This window comes from Xyrauchen texanus, chromosome 16 (assembly GCF_025860055.1).
Source record: "Xyrauchen texanus isolate HMW12.3.18 chromosome 16, RBS_HiC_50CHRs, whole genome shotgun sequence".
Lineage (NCBI taxonomy): Eukaryota > Metazoa > Chordata > Actinopteri > Cypriniformes > Catostomidae > Xyrauchen > Xyrauchen texanus.
In genome coordinates, this window is record NC_068291.1 from 44,794,523 (window position 1) to 44,817,022 (window position 22,500).

The 22,500-nt window shown below is 40.9% G+C and overlaps 2 protein-coding genes and 1 long non-coding RNA gene across 5 annotated transcripts in view; 2 read left to right on the forward strand and 1 right to left on the reverse strand.

Moving 5' to 3' along the window:
* The window catches only part of LOC127656929 (actin, alpha skeletal muscle), a 4,611-nt gene extending 963 nt beyond the window's left edge, over positions 1-3,648 (forward strand). The window contains exons 2-9 of the mRNA XM_052145494.1: positions 637-784; positions 856-984; positions 1,063-1,173; positions 1,264-1,348; positions 1,461-1,622; positions 2,761-2,952; positions 3,042-3,223; positions 3,410-3,648. Of these exons, the coding sequence (XP_052001454.1) occupies positions 656-784; positions 856-984; positions 1,063-1,173; positions 1,264-1,348; positions 1,461-1,622; positions 2,761-2,952; positions 3,042-3,223; positions 3,410-3,553 (1,134 nt within the window). The 5' untranslated portion in view covers positions 637-655 and the 3' untranslated portion in view covers positions 3,554-3,648. The remainder of the gene's footprint in view (positions 1-636; positions 785-855; positions 985-1,062; positions 1,174-1,263; positions 1,349-1,460; positions 1,623-2,760; positions 2,953-3,041; positions 3,224-3,409) is intronic.
* LOC127656941 (uncharacterized) overlaps positions 1-22,500 on the reverse strand; it is a 452,192-nt gene that overhangs the window by 217,458 nt on the left and 212,234 nt on the right. The gene's annotated exons all lie outside the window — the stretch shown is intronic.
* LOC127656917 (rho GTPase-activating protein 11A-like) overlaps positions 6,493-22,500 on the forward strand; it is an 18,176-nt gene continuing 2,168 nt past the window's right edge. Inside the window, exons 1-12 of one of the 3 annotated variants that reach the window (XM_052145460.1) lie at positions 6,493-6,903; positions 8,093-8,163; positions 9,568-9,664; positions 9,751-10,007; positions 10,106-10,269; positions 14,550-14,690; positions 14,813-14,887; positions 15,222-15,395; positions 15,512-15,641; positions 18,348-18,456; positions 19,233-19,395; positions 21,022-22,500. The exon at positions 21,022-22,500 is cut by the window's right edge and continues 2,168 nt beyond it. In XM_052145460.1, coding sequence (XP_052001420.1) covers positions 6,784-6,903; positions 8,093-8,163; positions 9,568-9,664; positions 9,751-10,007; positions 10,106-10,269; positions 14,550-14,690; positions 14,813-14,887; positions 15,222-15,395; positions 15,512-15,641; positions 18,348-18,456; positions 19,233-19,395; positions 21,022-22,289 — 2,769 coding nt within the window. In that variant the 5' untranslated portion in view covers positions 6,493-6,783 and the 3' untranslated portion in view covers positions 22,290-22,500. The remainder of the gene's footprint in view (positions 6,904-8,092; positions 8,164-9,567; positions 9,665-9,750; positions 10,008-10,105; positions 10,270-14,549; positions 14,691-14,812; positions 14,888-15,221; positions 15,396-15,511; positions 15,642-18,347; positions 18,457-19,232; positions 19,396-21,021) is intronic. The other 2 variants (XM_052145461.1, XM_052145462.1) reach the window with 2 other exon arrangements.

Genomic DNA, 22,500 nt, shown 5'->3' on the forward strand with positions numbered 1-22,500 from the left:
AAGTGCAGTAACTACGCAAACAAAGAAACAGAGAAAAAGACCTTTAAAGTTTTTATACCAGCCAGTCAAACATGTCATGGGTAGATTAGCGGTACTGCATTTATGTAAAGCCTTCTTAGGAAGACATTTTTTATAGATAAAAAACATGACCACTGATGTGACCTTTGACCCCTAAAATGCAGATACTGCACTTTTAAATGGCTTTAATAGCTTTATTGATGTTTGCAAGTTGTAATGTTGAAATTGCTCACTAGTAAGGCTCGTGATTTAAGAATAATGTTTTATCACAATGCCCCTTTCACCACAAGAGTGGTTCATCTGCAGTGTCAAACCCGGGAAAACAACCCCAGAACGCGGTAACTTCACTTACTGCGGTTTGCCTTGGTATTAGCTTGGATTTTGTAGCTACTGCAAACAAAAGGGACATAATTTAACCCAGATTTTTTTCACAAGACAGAACACATATCATAAAGCCCATTAGAAGTCTTAACTCATTTTTGACCAAATTTGTAGTTACTGCGCTTTGCCTTTGTAGGGCAGTATAGTGCACCATGCTTATGAGTATCTATTAGCAGATATGCATTATTAAATGTAAACAAACAGAAATTAAGCTACAATGCCATCTGCCAACCACAGACCAACCAGAACACCAACCATGTGCGACGACGAGGAGACTACCGCCCTTGTGTGCGACAACGGCTCCGGCTTGGTCAAGGCTGGATTTGCCGGAGATGACGCTCCCCGTGCTGTCTTCCCTTCCATTGTCGGAAGGCCCCGTCACCAGGTGCGAACACATCTGCTGAACGTCCAGGACAATGTCCAGGACACTCACTAACCCGCTTGTCTCTCCATCAGGGCGTGATGGTCGGTATGGGTCAAAAAGACAGCTACGTAGGTGATGAGGCTCAGAGCAAGAGAGGTATCCTGACTCTGAAGTACCCCATCGAGCACGGCATCATCACTAACTGGGACGACATGGAGAAGGTGTGATGTCATGGGCTCGTTCTGAACAGTACTGACTCAAACTGCGTTGTGATTAACATGATTCTCGGTGTTTGACAGATCTGGCACCACACCTTCTACAACGAGCTGCGTGTGGCCCCTGAGGAGCACCCAACCCTGCTCACCGAGGCCCCTCTCAACCCCAAAGCCAACAGGGAGAAGATGACACAGGTACCGATGATGTCATCACCACCACACGCCACACAAGAGTCCTCGTGGAGTCTTTATAGTCTGATCAACTCCTCTTATGTCCTCTTGCAGATCATGTTTGAGACCTTCAACGTCCCTGCCATGTATGTGGCCATCCAGGCTGTGCTGTCCCTGTACGCGTCCGGCCGTACCACTGGTGAGCTTTTATAATCAATAATCAATAATCAATGTTCTTGAACAGGATGTAAGGTTAAGATGAGCCCTAGCTCTGTTATCTGAGAGATAGAATAAATGATTGATCTCTGCAGGTATCGTGCTGGACGCTGGTGACGGTGTGACCCACAACGTGCCCGTCTATGAGGGTTACGCTCTGCCCCACGCCATCATGCGTCTGGACTTGGCTGGTCGTGATCTGACTGACTATCTCATGAAGATCCTGACTGAGAGAGGCTACTCTTTCGTTACAACTGGTGAGTGACTTAGACCGGGGGATGTGGGCATTTAAAGGACTAGTTCACCAAAAATGCTATTTCTCTTACTAATACTCACCCTTATATCTTCTCAAACTCGTATGACTTTCTTTCTTCTGCGGAACACAAATGAAGATATTCTGTCTGAGATATGAGGTGTTTTTGTCTATACAATGCAAGTGAATGGGTGCCAGAACTTTGAAGCTCATAAAGCACATAAAGGAAGCATAAAAGCAATCCATACGATTACCGTCCTGTAGCGATACGATAGGAATTTTACTCTAATTTCTCATCCCTGCCCAGTAGGTGGAGATATGCACAATTAATGTGAATCTTCAAAAACAAAAGAAGAATGTGAAACTGAAAGTGAAAGTGGAGATTTATAGTAAAAATGGCTTAAATATGAATCTGTTTTTCAACCACATCTATCATATTGCTTCTGGAGACATGGATTAAAACAGTGGAGTCTTATGGATTACTTTCAGGCTGCCTTTATGTGCTTTCTGGAGCTTAAAATCATTCCACCCTAAATATTTCCAAACAAAAAACATTCGGGGCTAGAAACCCCTCGTCGCCTGGCCCTCGATCACTCCTCCACCCTCTGGCGGACAACAGCCGCTCCTCTCCGGGCGGACTGCAGCCAGTCCTTCGACCCCTGGTGGATGGAACGCTCTTCCGCGTTTTGGTGGCCGTTAGGGAACTCCTCCGCCCCTGGCAGCGGCTCCATCGCTCCAGGCGGCAAGCAGCGAGCCCATCCTCCCCTCGCGGAGGACGCCCGATCCTCCTCGTCCGGCGGCCGGTAGCAACTCCTCCGTCCCCCGGCGGATGGCCACGGCTGCTCCTTTGGGTGGCGAGGACTCCACGACAGCGCATCCCCCTGCTTCCCGGGCTTCGGCATCCCGCTGCACTTATCCCTCTCCTCGGCTGATTAGCCCAATTGGGTAATTTGTGATGAGGAGGAGGGCAGGGCCGTGACTATGCACGGGACTATGCATGTGTTTGCTTTATGTTGCGGTACTTTGGATTTTTACCTAATTAAATTCCATCTGCAAGCTCACAGCTCGTGTAAATGTGGGTTATTTTGCCGAGCATCTGTTGATTCAGCAGCTTCATATTCTCTGAACTTGTCTCTCCTTAGCTGAGCGTGAGATCGTGCGTGACATCAAGGAGAAGCTCTGCTATGTGGCTCTGGACTTCGAGAACGAGATGGCCACCGCTGCCTCCTCCTCCTCCCTGGAGAAGAGCTACGAGCTGCCTGACGGTCAGGTCATCACCATCGGTAACGAGCGTTTCCGCTGTCCCGAGACTCTCTTCCAGCCTTCCTTCATTGGTGAGTTTCATTGGGGAAGAAGATCCCCACCTTGTGTTTTTGTTATTGGAAACACACATTTTGATCCTCAAAATCTTGTCGCACCTCAGGTATGGAGTCTGCCGGTATCCATGAGACTGCCTACAACAGCATCATGAAGTGCGACATTGACATCCGCAAGGATCTGTACGCCAACAACGTCTTGTCCGGTGGTACCACCATGTACCCTGGTATTGCTGACCGTATGCAGAAGGAGATCACTGCCCTGGCCCCCAGCACCATGAAGATCAAGGTGAGGAACATGGACACTGATGCACAAGCATACAGTCCCAGATAGCAACCAGATGTGGGCCAAATCTGGCTCACATTTGGCACTTCTGGTTTGGTTCAGGCATTGAGATTTGAACATGTAGACATGTTGAGAGACACCATTACAATTTGAAGGAAGCGTGCTCATACTTCTCCCGCCTCTCTCTAGATCATTGCTCCTCCTGAGCGTAAGTACTCTGTCTGGATCGGTGGCTCCATCCTGGCTTCCCTGTCCACCTTCCAGCAGATGTGGATCACCAAGCAGGAGTATGATGAGGCTGGTCCATCCATCGTCCACAGGAAGTGCTTCTAAACCATCGCCAATCTCTCAGTCTCAGCCGATCTGCCCTGTCTCTTTTACTGTATATACATGTGTTGTAATAAAAACAGATAACTGGTAACCAATAACCGTCGGCTGTGTGGTCACTTGCCTGTTCAACCCATAATGCATTACTTTATATTATCATGCACAAATTTAACATGACATGTTACAGTGATGGTACTTTGATCTACAGCGGGGTCCAAAGATCTGTGCCCATGTTTAACCCTTTGGACAGACAGATTTGTTTGGAACAAATCATACGGGGGTAAATCTAGTTTTTTGTCCGTGCCATCTCAAGTGCTTGGAAGACATTCCCAAATGTATTTTTTCAATTCAACTTTTCACTCAAGTTATGTTGACAATACATACAGAAGCATTTTCACTGTATACCGTGGAACTGAATGATTTCATATGCATGTACCGTGGTATTTACATTGTACTTAAAGGGACAGTTCACACAAAAATGACAGTTCTCTCATCATTTACTCACCCTCATGCAGCCTTATATGTGTATGTCTTTCTTTCTTCTGCAGAACACAAGAAACATTTTTCAGCTCTGTTGGTCCATACAATGCAAGTGAATGGTGACCAGAAATTTGAAGCTCAAAAAAGCAAATAAAGGCAGCATAGAATTAATCTACAGTGGGTCAAATAGAAGCGATATGGGCAATGCTGGACTGAGAAGAGAAATTGGTCCGGGACATGGCAACTAGCCAAAATTGTTTGTGGGGGGGGGGGGGGGTTGGTAGCTTATCGCAGCCCGTTCAGCATGTTTCGCAGCCAACCTACCGGACCACTCGGTTCTTTCGATGGCATGTCCGCCCATGATCGGCCTCAAAATGCATCGCCCACCGGGAAAATGCCCGGTATGCCATGTTACCAGTCCAGCCATGGGCATGGGTGAAAAACATATATAATTTTTTACATTATAAATTCATATTTGTACTTTTCTTAAAAATTTCTCACCTACTGAGCAGGGAGTAAAAAAGGACTTTTGATCTGTTTCTCACCCACTTGTATCATATCTCTTCAGAAGACACGGATTAAACCACTGGAGTCTTGTGGGTCACTTTTATGCTGCATTTATGTGCTTTTTGGAGCTTCAAAGTTCTGGTCATCATTCACTTGCATTGTATGGACCTACAGAGCTGAGTTATTCTTCTAAAAATCTTAATTTGTGTTCTGCAGAAGAAAGAAAGTCACACACCTGGGATGACATGAGGGTGAGTAAATGATGACAGAATTTGTATATTTTCGGTGACTATTCCTTCACTCTTCTCTGGTGTTCTCAAAGGGGTTATTTGTCATTTGGTGCCACCCAAATCACAAAGAATTATTCGATTAGATGCTGCTAGGTCAAAATATGAGTATCATTCATATCCCACATTGTAACTGTTTTTAAAACAAATCTTTCTTTTAAATAAAGTATGGCGGCATGTGACACAAGATAAAACATATGGCATAAATCAGAACCAATGTCTATTGTAATGGATGACCAAAAATAATATTAATAAACGTATGGCTGCATTTAGAGTAGACATAAAGCATTATCATATTTTTCTCCAAAAATCCCTGTAAACCTGTGCTACCTCTTTAAACTATTTCCATGTCAATGCACAATAGTTTACACTTTTATACCTAGTGTTTGTGTAATTTTTTTTTATGCAAATTATTTTAGTCTGTACACTTGAATTAAAAAAAATTTTTTAGTTAAAACCCTGGAAATAATTTATTTTTATTAAATTACCAAAAGTGATTATTTTATGATTTTCCAATACGTTTTAAGATTTCAAAGCCATTTCTTTTCATTGAATTTTACATTCACAATGTTATTTTGATATTTAATATGCTACATAATATGAACTTTTTTTATTTGAATAATGCAAACTGTACAAACACAATACATTGTATCAAACAAACTCTTTTTTTATATATTTGTGTTGCTTTCATGTAATGTGTCCTGTTATATGAGACATTACATGAAAAAGCAACAAAAATACATTAAAAAAAGGAGTTTTCATATTATAGTAAACTGTTGCATAGTTCGTATTGCTTTCAGATTTGTACTTTTATAAATAGTTTCCAAATATGTTTTAATGTCAATTTTATATGGTTCAAAAACAGGTATTTTTTAGTCCATTTGACTTTGTATATAATAGCACACCATAATAATACTTAAATCACATATAAATACTAGATTTTTATCTTTATCAGTTGAAAAATACTTCAACATCACTTTCTTATAAATTTACAACAATGCAAGCTTCTTTTTTTATTTTTATTTTTTGGAAATAAACCTTTCTGTGAAACCAAATGCATGTGAAGTGTTCAGCTGTTTTTAATGAAACATTATTACCACATTGAATGAGCCTTAAAATGTCCCTTGGAATGGCATGCAATATCATTACATAAGACTGAATGATGTAACTCAAGTTAAAAAAATAATGTGTTGTTGGTTCGGGACAGACATAAACACGCAACTTTATTTAGAACTCACGCATCTGCTGCGCCATCAGTCACGCGCGTCACGCAACAGACCTTTTTCACAAAGTTCTGCTCTCTCAGCAGCTGCATTAGAAACCCCCTCGCAGCTGTGGTAATTTATTTTTTAAAACTAATTCTAGAGTAATATAACACAAAGCATAATGTTTTATATTTACACTCAATATTTAAAAAAATATATATATATATATATATATATATATATATATATATATATATATATATATATATATATATATATATATATATATAATATAAAAACGTTGCGAGATTTACGGCGTGAAAGGGTCTATGACGCAACAGAAAAGGAGAGTGAGAGGGGGCGGGCCATATGAGACGGACATATCACGTGACTCCTCCGGAACCCATAGGAGTGCAGGAAACGCGTGACGTGGACAGAGCGAAATTTGAACGAGTATTTTCCAGCTGCCGTTGTAAAGACGCACATAAACACTGGATATACATTCGGTATTTACATATTTACACTTTAAAAGACGGTTATTATGATGCAAAAATGAAGTTTATTCGCAACAGAGCCTTTATATGAAATGTTAGACATGTTTGTTGACTTAAATCCGGTGTTTTTTATTGAAATCTGTGAGGCGGAAGTGAGGAGAATACAATAACACGTTGCTTATGCGCATATTTTACACTATTTTGGCCGGTGTCTCTTCATGTTTTGAATTTTGAGTTGTTTATACGGATTTTAAAAGGCAATAATGAAGGTTTTAGAGAGAAATGTGGTTCGTCTCGCGGTCGTTCAACATCTTCGGGCCGTTTATGGATTGAAAATAAAAAATTGGAATAAAAACAGGAGCAAACAGACACCAGTGAACACGGTGAGTTCATAAATCATCTTAAAATGTGTTATTAAATATGTGAGTTATTGTGGATATGAGAGATTTAAGATGCAAGTGAGCAGCACTGTTGGGTGTAATGCATTATTTTAACAGTAATAAAATTACTTTTTTGTTACTAAATGTAAAGTAAGGAATTACTCTTAATAGTTCAGTTATTTAATTACATTTACTTCTGATGTAATTGTGTTAAATACTCCATAGACTAGAACAATTCTGTAAAAATTAGTCAATTTAAAATCGAAATTTAACGTCTAATGTTAAACGTACGTTTTCTAATTTAACGCGTCCCCTTTAAATTCTTTGGTCAGTTCATGAATAATTAATTCGATTTTATATAATTTATTTGAAAATGACAGCTTCATCCTTGTATGTTTCATCTGGTCGAAGTTATTCAGGGTTTTATAAAGTCATTAGTAGTAAGTAATGCAGTTACTTTTCAGACAGAGTAATAAGTACAGTACTCCAATTACACTGTAGAAGATGTAATTAGTAGTTAGTAATTAATTACTTTTTAGACTAACTTACCCAACACTGCTAGTGAGTTGCCTAACTATACAGCAGTGTTGTCAAACAACACAATAAACCGTAATGATAGTTTAGTGTGTTAGTTTCACAGTTGTATCCATTCGTCTGTTAAAAGATGTAGTTAGAACAGAATTATAGACATGAACACATTTATTTATTTTTTTAATTAAAGATACAACCATCTGTGGGGCCCGGTTGCTAGGGAGGGTAGAGTCACATGGGGTAACCAAATTGGCCCGGTTGCTAGGGAGGGTAGAGTCACATGGGGTAACCAGATTGGCCCGGTTGCTAGGGAGGGTAGAGTCACATGGGGTAACCAAATTGGCCGGTTGCTAGGGAGGGTAGAGTCACATGGGGTAACCAAATTGGCCGGTTGCTAGGGAGGGTAGAGTCACATGGGGTAACCTCCTCGTGGTCGCTATAATGTGGTTCAACATAAACTTGATATTTACCTTCTGAAACTGTAAAAATGTATTGATAATTACAGAAGAGCACATGATGGTCTTTTACTGTTAAAATTACAGACATTGTTTTACAGTGTATGGAGATGATATTATAATGTGCACCTGTAAAGACATGTTTGACCCGAGCTGATTTGAAGACGTGTATAACTATGTTATAATGATCTTTTTTCCTATTCTAGGTGAGGGTGTTTGGGGTTGCACTCGAAAGTCTGCCACACTGTCATGTGCTGGACTATGGAGACATACCCTGGTAAGACCCACAGCCTGTAATTACTGCTCTAATGCCTGTTTGTGTACTAATGAATGTCTTCATGGACTGTCAGACTCTTATTTTGTGTCTAGACTTTGTTATAAAGCTGTTCAATTGGTAAATCAGTCAGATTATTTATAAGTGAATATAAATATATCCAAACATTTGTGACATTCATCGTACAGCAATCTCAACTAGAGGTAGACGGATATATCGGTTTTACAGATTAATCAGTGCTGATTGTTGCTATTTTTATTCCTCATCTGGTGAAATATATATGTATATATATATATATATAAATTCCTCATCTGGTGAAATATATATGTATATATATATATATAAATTCCTCATCTGGTGAAATTTATAGGCTTTAAAAATATTAATTGGGTAAATACTTGCATATAGATAATTGTTAGTTAGATAAGCCTCTATCATTTCAAAATAAGAGTCCCCAGTCAACTTGTTTATATTTGAAACTATAGTAGTTATGCACCAAAGCTTATTTGTTCTAGTTGTTATTAACCCTGTAAAGCCTAACATATGAAATAGTTGGGTGACCTGATATTCCGTTTTGAAGAGGTGTGGCAATGACGTTGTACGCTCTGCACGTGGATACCGTGGCAATGACGTTGTACGCTCTGCACGTGGATACCGTGTTAATGACGTCGTACACTCTGCGCTTGGATACCATGGCAATGACGTCGTACGCTCTGCGCGTGGATACCATGGCAATGACATCATCCGCTCTGCGCTTGGATACCATGTTAATGACATCGTACGCTCTGCGCGTGGATACCGTGGCAATGACGTTATACGCTCTGCACGTGGATACCGTGGCAATGACGTTGTACGCTCTGCACGTGGATACCGTGGCAATGACGTCATGCGCTAGGCGCGTGGATGTGATCATCCATGTGATTATCTAATCAGCCAATCGTGTGGCAGCAGTGCATAAAATCATCAGAATGGGGAACAAATGTGATCTCAGTGATTTGGAGCATGGCATGATTGTTGGTGCCAGATGGGCTGGCAGTTTTCACACACAACAGTCTCTAGAATTTACTCAGAATGGCGCCAAAAACAAAAAACATCCAGTGAGCGTCAGTTCTGTGGACTGAGACACTAGTTGATGAGAGAGGTGAACAGAGAATGGTCAGACTGGTTTAAACTGAAAGTCTACGGTAACTCAGATAACCACTCTATATAACTGTGTTGAGAAGAATATCATCTCTGAATGCTGTTGGCGCTGCTTTAGTGGCACGAGGGGGACGTACACCATATTAGGCAGGTGGTTTAAATGTTGTAGCTGATCTGTGTGTGTGTGTGTGTGTGTATATATGTGTGTGTGTGTGTGTGTATATATATATATATATAATCAGTTAATGTGTCTGTGAACTCTTCCAGCTTTATAGTAGATGTTTGTTCGTGCCTCATGGAGCATTTGGACACAGAGGGCCTCTTCAGAAAATCAGGCTCTGTTGTTCGGGTCAAGACCCTCCGGGTGAGTGATGACTTGAGTTTTATTTCCTGTAGAGACTTTGACCGGTGGCATTATTTAACAATGTCTGTGCTGTTGTGACCCTGAAGGGCAAACTGGACCAGGGTGAGGACTGTCTGGCCACTGCTCTGCCGCTGGACATCGCTGGACTTCTGAAACAGTTTTTCAGGGAGCTTCCCGAGCCGGTTCTGACCGTAGATCTGCACAGCGCTTTCCTGAAGGCCCAGGAGCTGCCCACCGAAGAGGAGAGGACCTCAACCACGGTTCTGCTGTCCTGTGTGCTGCCCGACAGGAATTTAAACACGCTGCGCTATTTCTGCAGTTTCCTGAAGAGTGTCTCTCAACGGTACGATGTGTCTCAAATCTGTTGTTATGCTAATTAACGTAATGTGTAAAGTGTGTGTATTGCTCATTCAATCTGTGTGTGTTGCTTATTCCTTTCAGCTGTGCTGAGAATAAGATGGACAGCAGTAATCTCTCAGTCATCTTTGCACCGAATCTCTTTCACTGTGGAGACGGCACGGAGAAACTGAGCAGCAGCACAGAGAAGAAACTCAAGCATCAGACAGCCGCTGTGCAGTGTCTCATAGACAACGCTCAACACTTAGGTACACATATACATGACTTCAATTGATTCAGACACTTTTCTTGAGTCACTATGAGCTACTTGAGACCATGTGTTAAGGCCAAAGTATACAAAGGATTGCTCTGCGCATAGTGTGTGTGTGTGTGTGTGAGAGAGAGAGAGAGTGTGTGACAAACTGCATCATCAGCACAGCCGTGTGTTGCCTAGATTTGACTCGTGCATACGGTCCACAGCTGTGCATGTCATCTGCGCATGCGCTGGCCATTGACTGTACTAAAGCGTGTCACAAAGCAGTTGTAGTGTGCATGTGTCGAATACGTTCCTGTTAGGGATGCACTGATCTGATACCTGGATCGGTTAACGGCTCCGATACGGAAGTATTTAGACGGATCAGGTATCAGTCCGACGAGCCCGATACAGTGTGATCGTCATGTTCATTACTGTCAAGCTCCAAAAATGAACCATTAAAGCACCATTAATGTAGTTCATATGACTCGTGCATTTTATTCAAAGCCACTTGAAGACGTGCGATAGCTCTGTGAATCACAGAAGACTGTTTAATAAGTAAATATATAAAATGCACGCGCAGCTCCAGTGTGTTATTGAATGCCGCTGCTCTGTTTACACACATGCTCGCGGCTATTTTTAGCCTTCCCGCATTGCGCAATATTTGAGCGCTACTCGTGAACATCATCTCCGATGCAGATGCTCAATAGTTCGGTGCATTTAGAACGGCACCGGAGGAGCATTTCACCAGAATCTGAATAACAGGTGAATTAACCTACAGTGAACTAGCCCACAAACACACACCTACAGGACGTCCCGGAGACTTCAGAATGTCAAAATAAAAGCGTGAGGGGTTAAAAAGTGCACGATGGAGATATATTAACATTTTAAGTCAATAACTATTATGTTGATAACAATTTATAATTATTATTGTCATTATTAGTATTTGTTTACAATTGTAAACATATAATGGGGGTGGGGGGGGTGTTCGCTTTCCTTTTATGCGTATCGCGGCGCGGTTTTGTGCTCCGTTCCACATAACACGGCGGCTCATTTTAGCTTATCGTGGCCTGTTTCACGGCCAATTCACTGGCCCGCTCGGTTCTCCCAATGGCCAGTCCCGCCCCTGATCGGCCCCAAAGTGCGTCGGCCCACCGGGAATATGCCCGGTATGCCAGATTACCATCATAATGCATATATATATATATATATGGAAATTATTGATAAGCATTTGTCAATCTTGTCTATTAAAAAAATAATAGTAATTTACAAATTATATATATATATATATTTTATAGACAAGATTGACAAATGCTTATCAATAATACTCTTATGGCTAAAATATCAATATGACTAAATGTTACTAAAATATGACTATAATGTCGACAGTTTTCATTGATTAAAACTACATTAAAAAGCCAGTAAACAAGCACAATTACAGATGTGTGTGTGTGTGTGTGAGTGTCACGCCTGAGATATAGAGAGACATGATGCGCCGTTAGCAAAGTGGGATTTCAGAAAATGATCCACACGCTGGCAAGAGGTACCAGAGGTGCTAGATTTGGAAATCAGCAACAGTTTTAGTGGTTTGAGTGAACACACTTTTATATCCAGTTTCCTTTTCAAAAGAGTTTATAGAAAGTTCATGTTACATGATTAAATGTCCCTGTTTGTTTGGACAATCTTATTATAATGTTCTTTTTTTATTGTTCCATTTTATTTAGGTGTAATATTGAGAAAATTACACGTTTGCAGTAATGCAAAGATGTTATTATTTAATTTTGTAAAAATATTTTAATTTGAAAACACTGCATTTATAGTTGTTGTTGTTGCTAGTTTGTATGTTTGAGTTGAAATATACATTTCAGCATTATCAGTATCTATTTGTGCATTTTCCTTGATAACCAAGCGAGCTTACTCATGATACCGTTTATTATATCGCATAATATGACATTTTCCCCAAATCGTGCAGCCCTAATGCACGGTCAGAGGCCCAAACCTGCATAAATAATAAATGAATAAATGTAATAATAAAAAAATGAATAAAGGAATAAATGTCAAATATAATTAGTTTTTAATTAAATGTATTCCTCTGAATTTATTATTGTATGACTTTATTCCTTTATTATTTTCTATATTTATTTTTATTCTTTTTAGCTTTTAATTATTTATTCATTTATTTTGCATATTTTTTTATTTTTATGTGTTAATTTTTTTCCATATTTATATATTCCCATATATATTTATTTATTTATACATGTATTTATTTGTACTTTTCTGTGTGCAATATGTAAATGAGGGAGGCGGTCCTTGCGGAGCTCCAGTGCATCATTGGTCGAGAGCTCAATAGCACTTATCTGGAGCAGATGGACGTCCCACCTCAGCACCCGCTGACTCGTTTCGGCCTACAGCTCTCCTAAAACATCAATCAGCACCTCTACTCTAAATGAAACAGTTATCTGATGCGTGTTATCGAGTTCATTCGCATGTCGCACAACTCTCTAGATATATGTGAAGCGTCTGCTATAGATTTATACACATAAACGATCAGGGAAATGAAGCACGGTCGTATCTGTTACAATGAACAATCATAACAACAGAAAACTATATTATGGATTTGCGGACATCAAAATATGAAGTTATATACACAGAAAAAAGAAAAGGACAAGGTTAAATCATATAATTTATGAAACTTGCTCATGTTGTGGGTTTGTTGAAGAAACAGCTCCACATTTATTTAGTGATTGTAGAATAATCAATAAATCTGGGATTGACTGAAGCTCTTGTTTATAGTTTACATGATATATGACCTGACGTCACATCAAAACACGTCAAGAGTAATCGAGCACACGCCTCAATCTATGATAAACCAATGGTGAGCAGGACACGCCCACATCATTATCATACAATAAACCAATGGTGAGCAGGACACGCCCACATCATTATCATACAAGACACAGAAATGTACGATTAAATAAATGTGGAAATATTTAAATATAGAAATAAACAGTTTAAATAAAAATATCAAATTGTTTACATATTTCAATACACTTTACAGCTTTCTTGTTACTCAAATTGGACATTTTTCTTAGATATTGCTGAAATTAAAACTAACTGTTTATAACCACCATACTTACATTTATGAATACTAAACTTTGCCAGCAAAAGCAGAAAATTAATGAAATAACATTCCTTATGAAGAGATGTGTCATAGCTAAAAAAAAAAAAAATCGAATAAAACATTTTTAAAACAAAGTTGAAAGCTGGGAATAATATGATCTCTAACAATCGTGCAGAAATCAGAGCAAAAACAAGTCGAGTCGGGACAACTTTAAAATAAATGAAAAAAATGTTTCCTCCTGCAGACCACAAAATGTACAGAATATATCGACATCACAGCTAAATATATCTACAAGAAAATAGTTCGTGAGGTAGTACTTATAAATAAGTTTGAAGGAAATTTCTTTGATTTTAATTGTGATTAGATATTTATGGAGTAATTTCCGAATTTTGCACCATCTCAATCCAGCGTCAGACATGCTTGTGTCGCGTCTCGGGTGCGTTGCGTCATAAAAATAAAATGTAAATAAAAATAAAATAAAATAGGTCACTGTGTCAAGTTAAATATAGTTTAATACTCAATCTTTAAACATCTTGAGATCCCTTCGTGTGTTTTGAACGCAAGAACGCCTGCTGAAGTGTTTCTTCACTGTATAAACTGTGTGTTGCTCATACAGCTGAAGTTTCACTTACTGCCCTCTGGAGTAAACAGGTGGTACTACAAGCATTTCTCAGGAATCTTCCTTATTATGGTCGGGGAAGTGCGATTAAATGCGTTAAAGAAAATTTAACGCGTTATTTTTGTAAAATTAATCGCACTGAATTAACGCGTTAAATCGACATCCCTAATAAAAATAAATGAATGCATAAATAAATAATAAAAAAAACAAATGAAAGAATACATTTTTTTTTAAAAGAATAAAAATAAAATAATAAAGGAAAAAAAAGTCATACAAAAATAAATTCAGGAATAACTTTCATTAAAAACTAATTATACTTGTTTTATCAAGAAATTTATTCCTTTATTTATTTTCTTATTATTACATTTATTTATTATTTGTGCATGTTTTGTCCTCCATAGAAAGGCAACACGGTCTGCCGGATCCGATCCGGAACGTGTAAAAACGTTTAAGTATACCCGCTCCTCTATGGTGGATTTCACCACAGTAAAGGGGTTTTGCGTTGTATAAAGAGAACCCGCCTCACAGAGAGATGATGTCATGTGCTTGTTTGTAGGTGTGGTTCCTCAGTTCCTGATGGAGAAGGTTCCAGCCATGTTGGGTTGTGATTTCGGGATCTTCTCACCATCTACAGTGTCTCTAGAGGAGAGCAAAACTCACTCTGACATGAAGAAAAGCAACATGCGCAGTTTAGGAGGTGAGAACGGCATTATAACAACATCCTCGAAGTTAATCGAGCTCTAGAATAAACCACTGGTTTGTGGTGAATCCCATGTTTCATAATGAGACTCAGTTGCGTGGGTTTGTCTTGTATTCCAGACGTGGTAAATGGAGCTCTGAATAAGTTTAAAACTAGTAGAACGCCAACAAATACTCCTCAGTCTGACGGAGCAGGTGGGTAAACGTTCACATCAGACTTCACTGCACCGCCTGTAAATGCATGCTGCACTGGACGCACATTAAACTGCAGGAGGACACGTTTCGGAGATGCTTTCTGTAGGCACGCTGCTTTTGCTGCATCACTTAAATAGTTCTTGGCATCTTTGCACGTCCTTGTTATTTATATGTAAAAGCATGGGTCCATTTTTACGTATGTTTAACTTGGAATTGCTTCGTTTTTGATTAAACTTCCTGTTCCTTGTTGAAGGTCTAGCCTGACCACTCGCAAATGTCTCATGTACTCTATAATGAATCAAAGCTTGAGCGATCAATACTTCTGTCTGTCCAGTGTTCTCCACAGCGACTCCTGTCATCATGACTCCAAACACGAAGCGGAAACTTCCTGTGGAGTCGGCACGGACTCTCGGGTTCTCCAATAAGAAACGGAGGTCTATCAAGAAGAACCTCGGCCTGGAGCTGCTGCCAAACGCTCTGTTTGGAGGAACATCTACACCAGGATCAGGTGAGTCACGGGTCGGAGCTTCGGGACGGCTCATGTGCTTGCAGGGAAGATACTTGGTGAACGAAACCTCTCAGGGGATTCATCTGTGGCTTTGTTTTGTTGTTATGTTTTCTCAGCACACAGTGCAGGAGGGGTTCTGGACTCATCTCACAACGGTTTTCTGTCTTCTGTGGGCAGAAACTCGCGTCTGTCCAGCAGTTCAGCGAGGAGGAAGTGCAAACGACTGAGAGATCAGAGTGTGAGCAGGTACGTCAAAGTGTTTGGTATCACTGTAAAGAAAACGTACATTTTTAATGATATAGATTATGATGCATTCTGAGACTCTCAGCCTTAAGCTGCGTTCACACTGCCAGCGACTCCATCCCATTCATGTTCAATGAGAGCACAGCGACTTACGGCGACACGAGCTGGCGCGACCGTTGGCGACTAGATGTGGGCGTGTCCATGATGCAACAAAGTTGAGACAAGTTCAACTTTATTCAAATGAAGAGCGACTAACGGAAGCGACAGCCAATAGGAGAGAAGACGGGAGCGCTCACATGATCCTTCTCTCTCTCTCTCAGCTCCTGCAGTAAGGGAAAGATGGATGAAAGGCTAATTCTTGCTGTTAGCAATGTTCCAGTGCTCTATGATATGTCTCTTCCCACGTACAAGGACATTTTGAAGAAAAATACTGCGTGGAAAGGTGTATCTGAGATCGCGGGGATTTTATGGACACAGACAGACCGGCATTTGCATTTTCGCCACAGATAAACAGCCGCTATGGCAAACAGCACGCCTTGTTTCTCATTCATCTTTGATATAAAGCATTTTATGTACTGATTCCATTTAAATTTAGTCTTTTCCCTCCAAAATGTTTGTTTTTGGCGGCAAGAAAAGCAATTTGCTGTCAACAGCAATGGAATGACATCCGTGAATGTCATTTATAAACGTTACTAGGCAACCAGTAGCGGGAACGCCCACTGGCGACCGTGTGAACGCAGCTTTAGAAACTGCGTGTAAAAATCACAAAAACAACTGAGCAAAATATTTACCTCCCTGAGCCTAAAAAAAAAAAACATTCTCCCAAAAATATATTTTTTCCTCTTAAAAAAAAAAAATATTCTCAGGGGGAAGATTTTTATTAGAATATATATTTTATAAAATGATGGTCTAATTTGACATTTAATGGTTTTAACAATTAGTAGTTTAGCAACTTGATCGATTCTTGTGTGTGAGGGGTTCGTAATGTTCATGCATGAGCCAGATTTATGGAGAAGAGAGAGACCGTACGGCTACTCTTAACCCTGCGTTCAGACCAGAGGCGGCGAGAGCGTCAAATCGACCGGAAGTCATTCATTTTCAATGACAGCCAGCGTCTCTCGGCGGCGAGAAGCGGCGCGGCGAGTCTTGGGCGGCGTGGGCGTCAGATGGAAGTTCAAGTGCGGGCAACATTATGGTAATGAGCTGTGACGCGGTTCGGCGGCAACCTATTGGAATATAGAAGTGCTCCGCTCTAGCGAAGTCTAGAGAACACAACCGTGTAAACTTTGGTTCCCACCAAACATTCGTTCCGAAGACGAAATTATTACTCCTCCAAAACTGATTATTGCTGTGGTGGGATTTCCCGTATTATATGATCTGACCCTGTTTGCTTACAGGGATATAAATAATAATAATAATAATAAAACGATGCGTGGACAAAGGTGTCTGAAAATGATTGTGTGCCATGTGAGTTGAAGTGGATATTTATGGTTTATATAATATTATTTAATTAATATATTCAAATATTTATGAGGATATACGCTACTTGTGATATGTCGGCAATAAAGATACCGGTCGACATGTCTGGATGTTTTGTGGCCCCTTTAAATATAGTTCACAAAACCAGCATTCTCAACGAACGTTGCCGCCTATTTCAAATACGTCAGAGCGTCCACGAATTTTCGATAGCGTTGTTAGCAGGACAGCCAAAGCGAATTTTGACGCTCTCGCCGCCTCTGGTCTGAACGCACGGTCAGTGTTCTCGACCCTGATGTTGCATATGGACGGGCATGAAGGCTTCGCCAGAGAAGATACCACAATCCCCAAAAATATTTGGATATTTATTTTTTGGAAGAGAGAAAAATAAAAAATTTGAAGAGAGAAAAAATTGTTTTTTAAGAGAGGAAAAAAATTGTTTTGAAGACACTTGGGCTCAGGAACGAACTGAGACCGTTTATTTTTTTCCTCCTTGCGGTTCAGGGCTTCCGTAACAAAGTGTGCCGCTTTTGTCACTGCAGTGTATCTTTCTGGGCTTCTGGAAGAACCTCTTGATGTGAGATGGACCATCTCACATTTATCGAGATGGTCCTTTTGTTCGAAGACATTTCGCATGCTCAAAGTCTAGCGTGACCGCGGCATTACACCGCGTCAGAGAGCTGTCGCAGAAACTTTGCATTTATCCTACATGTAGCTTATCTCTTTAGAAATCGATAACAGTCATAGTGACTCTAGTGTGTAATTATGTATACCTCCGTGCCAGAAAACCTGGAATCGAACACCGCTATGCTCACCTGTGTGTGCGTGTGCGCGCATCGGGGCGGAACGTGTAAATAAGATAAATAACAAACGGGCTATTTAGTTTGTTTAATAAAAGAACAATGTATTGACCTATTGTACTGGAAAGGGAACCTTAAATGACTTCTGTTGTGATCTGACGCTATATAGAAAATCGAATTAACTTGACCTTCGGGGGGGGGGGTGCCGCTCCCCTAATATAATGGCAGGGGAACACTGCATTCTGTGTCATCTGAGTCATTGTTGAGTCTGTGTCATGTATTTGGTGCCATCTGGTGGTCATATGTAACATTGTGACATTCTAACATTATTATGGTTATTGTCACAAGGCGTTGAAGTTTCTAATGTTTATTTACATGGTTCTTGGTGATGGCATCTCCCTATTTTTTTTAAAGTACAACTTCTTGATTTCAGAGTTGAATCGGGGAAAGCAGGCTGTTTCTCTCCCAGAGTCCAAAAGAAAGAGCCCACGAGGAAATCTCTGCGTCTGCGCTTCAGTCTGGGCAAATCCAGCCGAGAGTCTGTAAGTTCAGAAACATCATCATCTCTGTCCGCCTCCACCAGAGACTCCAATCCAACCGCTTAACAACCAATCCTTGCATGATTGTGCTGGCTAATTGCTTGTGTCATGTTTTCACAGATGAGTAATGTTGCACTTTTAGTTCCGAAATGATGTAAATAGAATTTTGGAATTTTCAAAAGTAACTGTTACATTCTGTTCAGTTGTGTCTCTTGCACCATCTAGTGGCAGTTTAATGTAGGTACATGCTGCTATTAATGATGGAGAGTCTGTTAAATATTGTGTACTTGTTACACAAGTCTTATTTTATTTAGATGTTTCATGTGAGGATCAACAGACTTTAGTGCTGCTACTGGAAATGCTGCTTTCAGATGTTTTAGGGATCAAGAAAACATCATTTTACGCTTGTTAACAATCACTAAGATAATATATATGTGTGATGTTTGTCTAATGGTTTTTATGTGTTCTTACAGAGCAGATATTTCTAATATCTAATAAGCTGATATATTACTAAACATTTGTGGGATCATAAACTGTATTGAGAAAAAACAATATGAATATTATAATAGTTTGTTTTTATTTTCATAATTAAAATGATTATTTGTAGTGTTGGGTCATTCCTTGCCATTACTGACCTGGTCATTATATTATGCATGGAAATAAAAAAAGATTATTGACCAGAAACTGTTTTACCGGCGGTGTTTATTTCAGCAAAGGGTTAAAACCGCTGCTATCATAATTCAATGCAACACACAAGAATCAGACTGTAACAAAAGCAGGTGCCTCTATTTCAACAGAACCTCATTACACATTCACAACTGGGGCCGAAGGGGTCAGAGGTCATAGGGTGGCGCCTAGCAACACAAGAGAGCTGCACCGGTTTTAACTTCACCACAGAGTCTCCCTTTAGTCCGGCTGTTTTAAACAAGAGTCCCTCAAAAGGTCAGTGTCTTTATTCATGCATTTGAGTTTCATGCTTCAAACTATGTTACAAGACCCTTAAAGACCCTTAAAGGTTCCTTAAAGAACCTTTATCAAATGAAAGTTTTGCTTCTTTTAATCACCATCTTTGAGCTTTTAGGCCATCTACGGTATATGCTAGTGCACTGATAAACATTGACAAAATTAGTTTTCAGAAGAACTAAGCATTTAAAATCTGCCGTCCAAAACAGCCAGTAGGCTTTAGTTTATATCTCAGCGCTAAGCAACGCGTTGTACTGCATTAATTGGGGCGGGGCTTGACGAAATGGCAGGGGCTGTTCGCCAAGTCCCGCCCTAATTTCGTGTTTCGGTGTGAAATGCTGTAACGTCAACAGGCTAAAGAAAACAATGAAAATAAATCTATCATATTTGATCCATGAGGCTTTAAACGTCATTATCCTCCTGATTTTTTATTTCGGAGCACGCAAGGGCTCGCACGCGTCCAGCAGGCTTTTTAATGTTTACGGGAGATTACAGACTTGCACTACTCAATCGTTTTTGACTCCGGAAAACCCCTTAAAAACGTCTCCACAGAATGGGACGACTCCCAAATAAGTGAAGTTATTGAAGAGGCGGGGTCTGGGTATCTCAGCGAGTATTGCCGCTGACTATCACCGCTGGAGTCGCGAGTTTGAATCCAGGGCATGCTGAGTGACTCCAGTCAGGTCTCCTTAGCAACCAAATTGGCCCGGTTGCTAGGGAGGGTCTGGGTATCTCAGCGAGTATTGACGCTGACTATCACACCTGGAGTCGCGAGTTCGAATTCAGGGCATGCTGAGTGACTCCAGCCAAGTCTCCTTAGCAACCAAATTGGCCCGGTTGCTAGGGAGGGTAGAGTCACATGGGGTAACCTCCTCGTGGTCACTATAATGTGGTTCTCGCTCTCGGTGGGGTGTGTGATGAGTTGTGTGTGGAGGCCACGGAGAATAGCATGAAGCCTCCACACGCGCTACATCTCCACGGTAACACGCTCAACAAGTCACGTGATTAGATGCGCGGATTGACGGTCTCAGACGCGGAGGCAACTGAGATTCGTCCTCCACCACCCGGATTGGGGCGAGTCACTACGCCACCACGAGGTCTTTGGGAATTTATGATTGAATTTAAATGCATTAATTCAATTATATTTTTAATAAGTGTTTATATTTAGTATTTATTTTCTGCAAGAAGTGTTTACATCATTTTATATATTTTCTGCATGTTTATTTTTTATTAAAAAAAAATTGCATTATTTTTTTCGTTAAATTTGCTTTGTGAAGTTTCTTACGGAACGTTTATAATAATCTGTTTGGTCCACATCATGTAGGAGAAAGTCCTTATTTAGCGACGGGTTAGCATACATTTTTAAAAGACACAACGGCTTCAAAATCCCCAGTTGAGGTCTGACTATGTGTAATTATGCTCTAATTGTAATTAAGTCATTTTCACCACAGATCTTAATTTACTCGTAATTCGAAAATCCTATAAGAAGAATTCCTAATAGCGAATTAACCTTCCGGGTCATGGCCGTAACCGCTCTTTTCACTTATCGTTCTTTGGCATTTTGTGTTTTCTTTGGCATAATTGCCTTCCATGTTTGTTTCACAGGCTCCAAGTTTATCAGTAAATCTGAGGATAACCTTCTGACCCCACAGTGTGATTCTACAGACCCCAGGAGCGCGTGGAGTGGAGACGCTCCTGATGCAGCGCCGACCTTCACCACAGACTCATTCTCTGACACACCCGTGAGCGTATGCCGCTCTGTGCCCGCCATCGTTGTGAGCAAACCCCTCTGCTGTGCCTCGAACGATAGCAGTGGCTCAGATTCGTTCAACGAGGAGCGAACTCACACTGGGCCGAATCTACTGACAGTGAAACGAGTTTTCGGCGAGTCCGCCAGTGATCTTCGCAGCATCATTAATGACCAGAGAGACAACCTTGATACAACATCTGAAGCGGTTGCTTCTGAGGTGGCCACAGAAACCTCACCCAAGTCAATGGAAAGTTCTAGCAAGTGTATTTTGGATGATCACAATATGACGTTTGGGCAGCTTGAGATGGCTCCTTTGTCGCCTCTACACATAGACAGCACTCTCTTTGATACTGAGCCCAGAGAGCTGGCGGAGATCACCCACAACGGCTGTCTTTGTCTTGAAAATAAGAGGCTGTTCGAGGCTACGGCTCGTTCTGGAGATTGCAGTCAACTTATCGATGCTTTAGACATCCAAAGTCCTGTGGCCTTCCGACCGGACACGTCCATCAGGGTTCAATCGACCCCATGCGCGACAAGAACGCAAACGGAAGTCAGTACGCCTCCGCCGCGTGAGCTCAAAGCGTCTACCTTGGGCGACTGTCCTCCAAATCGAGACCTGCCGCAGAACTGCCCAAATACCAAAATGCGGCGATTGAAAGTGGCCGACCAGATTAAACGTTTCGACATGTTGACGCTCACATCACCCAAAGCCAAAGTGGTCCGATCTCCTCTGAAGTTCCAGCGTACGCCCGTTCGGCAGTCCGTGAGGAGGATAAACTCTTTGTTTGGAGACCGGAAAGACGCTAGGATGGGCTGGTGTGCCAGTCAAAGCACCGCCGTGCCAAAGGCAGTGAGTTTAGAGAGCGGTTTGTGCACCTCAAAACCCAAACCTCCAGTTCCTCCCAAAAAACCCTGCGCCGTCAAACGTGCCACACTAGAAGACGTCACCAATAGGGTACCAAAGGCAAAAGCGCTCTCAGCCAATAAGAATGCTCCAACTGACTACCCCAAATCTCTCTGTCTTGAACTGGCCGAAAAAGATTCAAGTCGCTATCGAGGTTCACCCAAAAACCCGCTTTCAGAAGGAAGACTTTTGCCAGTGATGAAACCCATCGACCTGTAAGACTGGACAAATGTCCAGGACGGATCACCGGAACATTAATCATTTCTTCTGCGGGTGCTTTCCTAATTTGCATCTCTTGTATTCAAGGGTCTTAATGTATTTTTCTAGAGTGAGCGTTGATTGATTAAGAGCCCCGTCTGCAATCGTCTACGTTCCTTTGTGTTCCTAACCTAACCCTAACCCTTTATCCATTCCTTACGAAAATTAACCG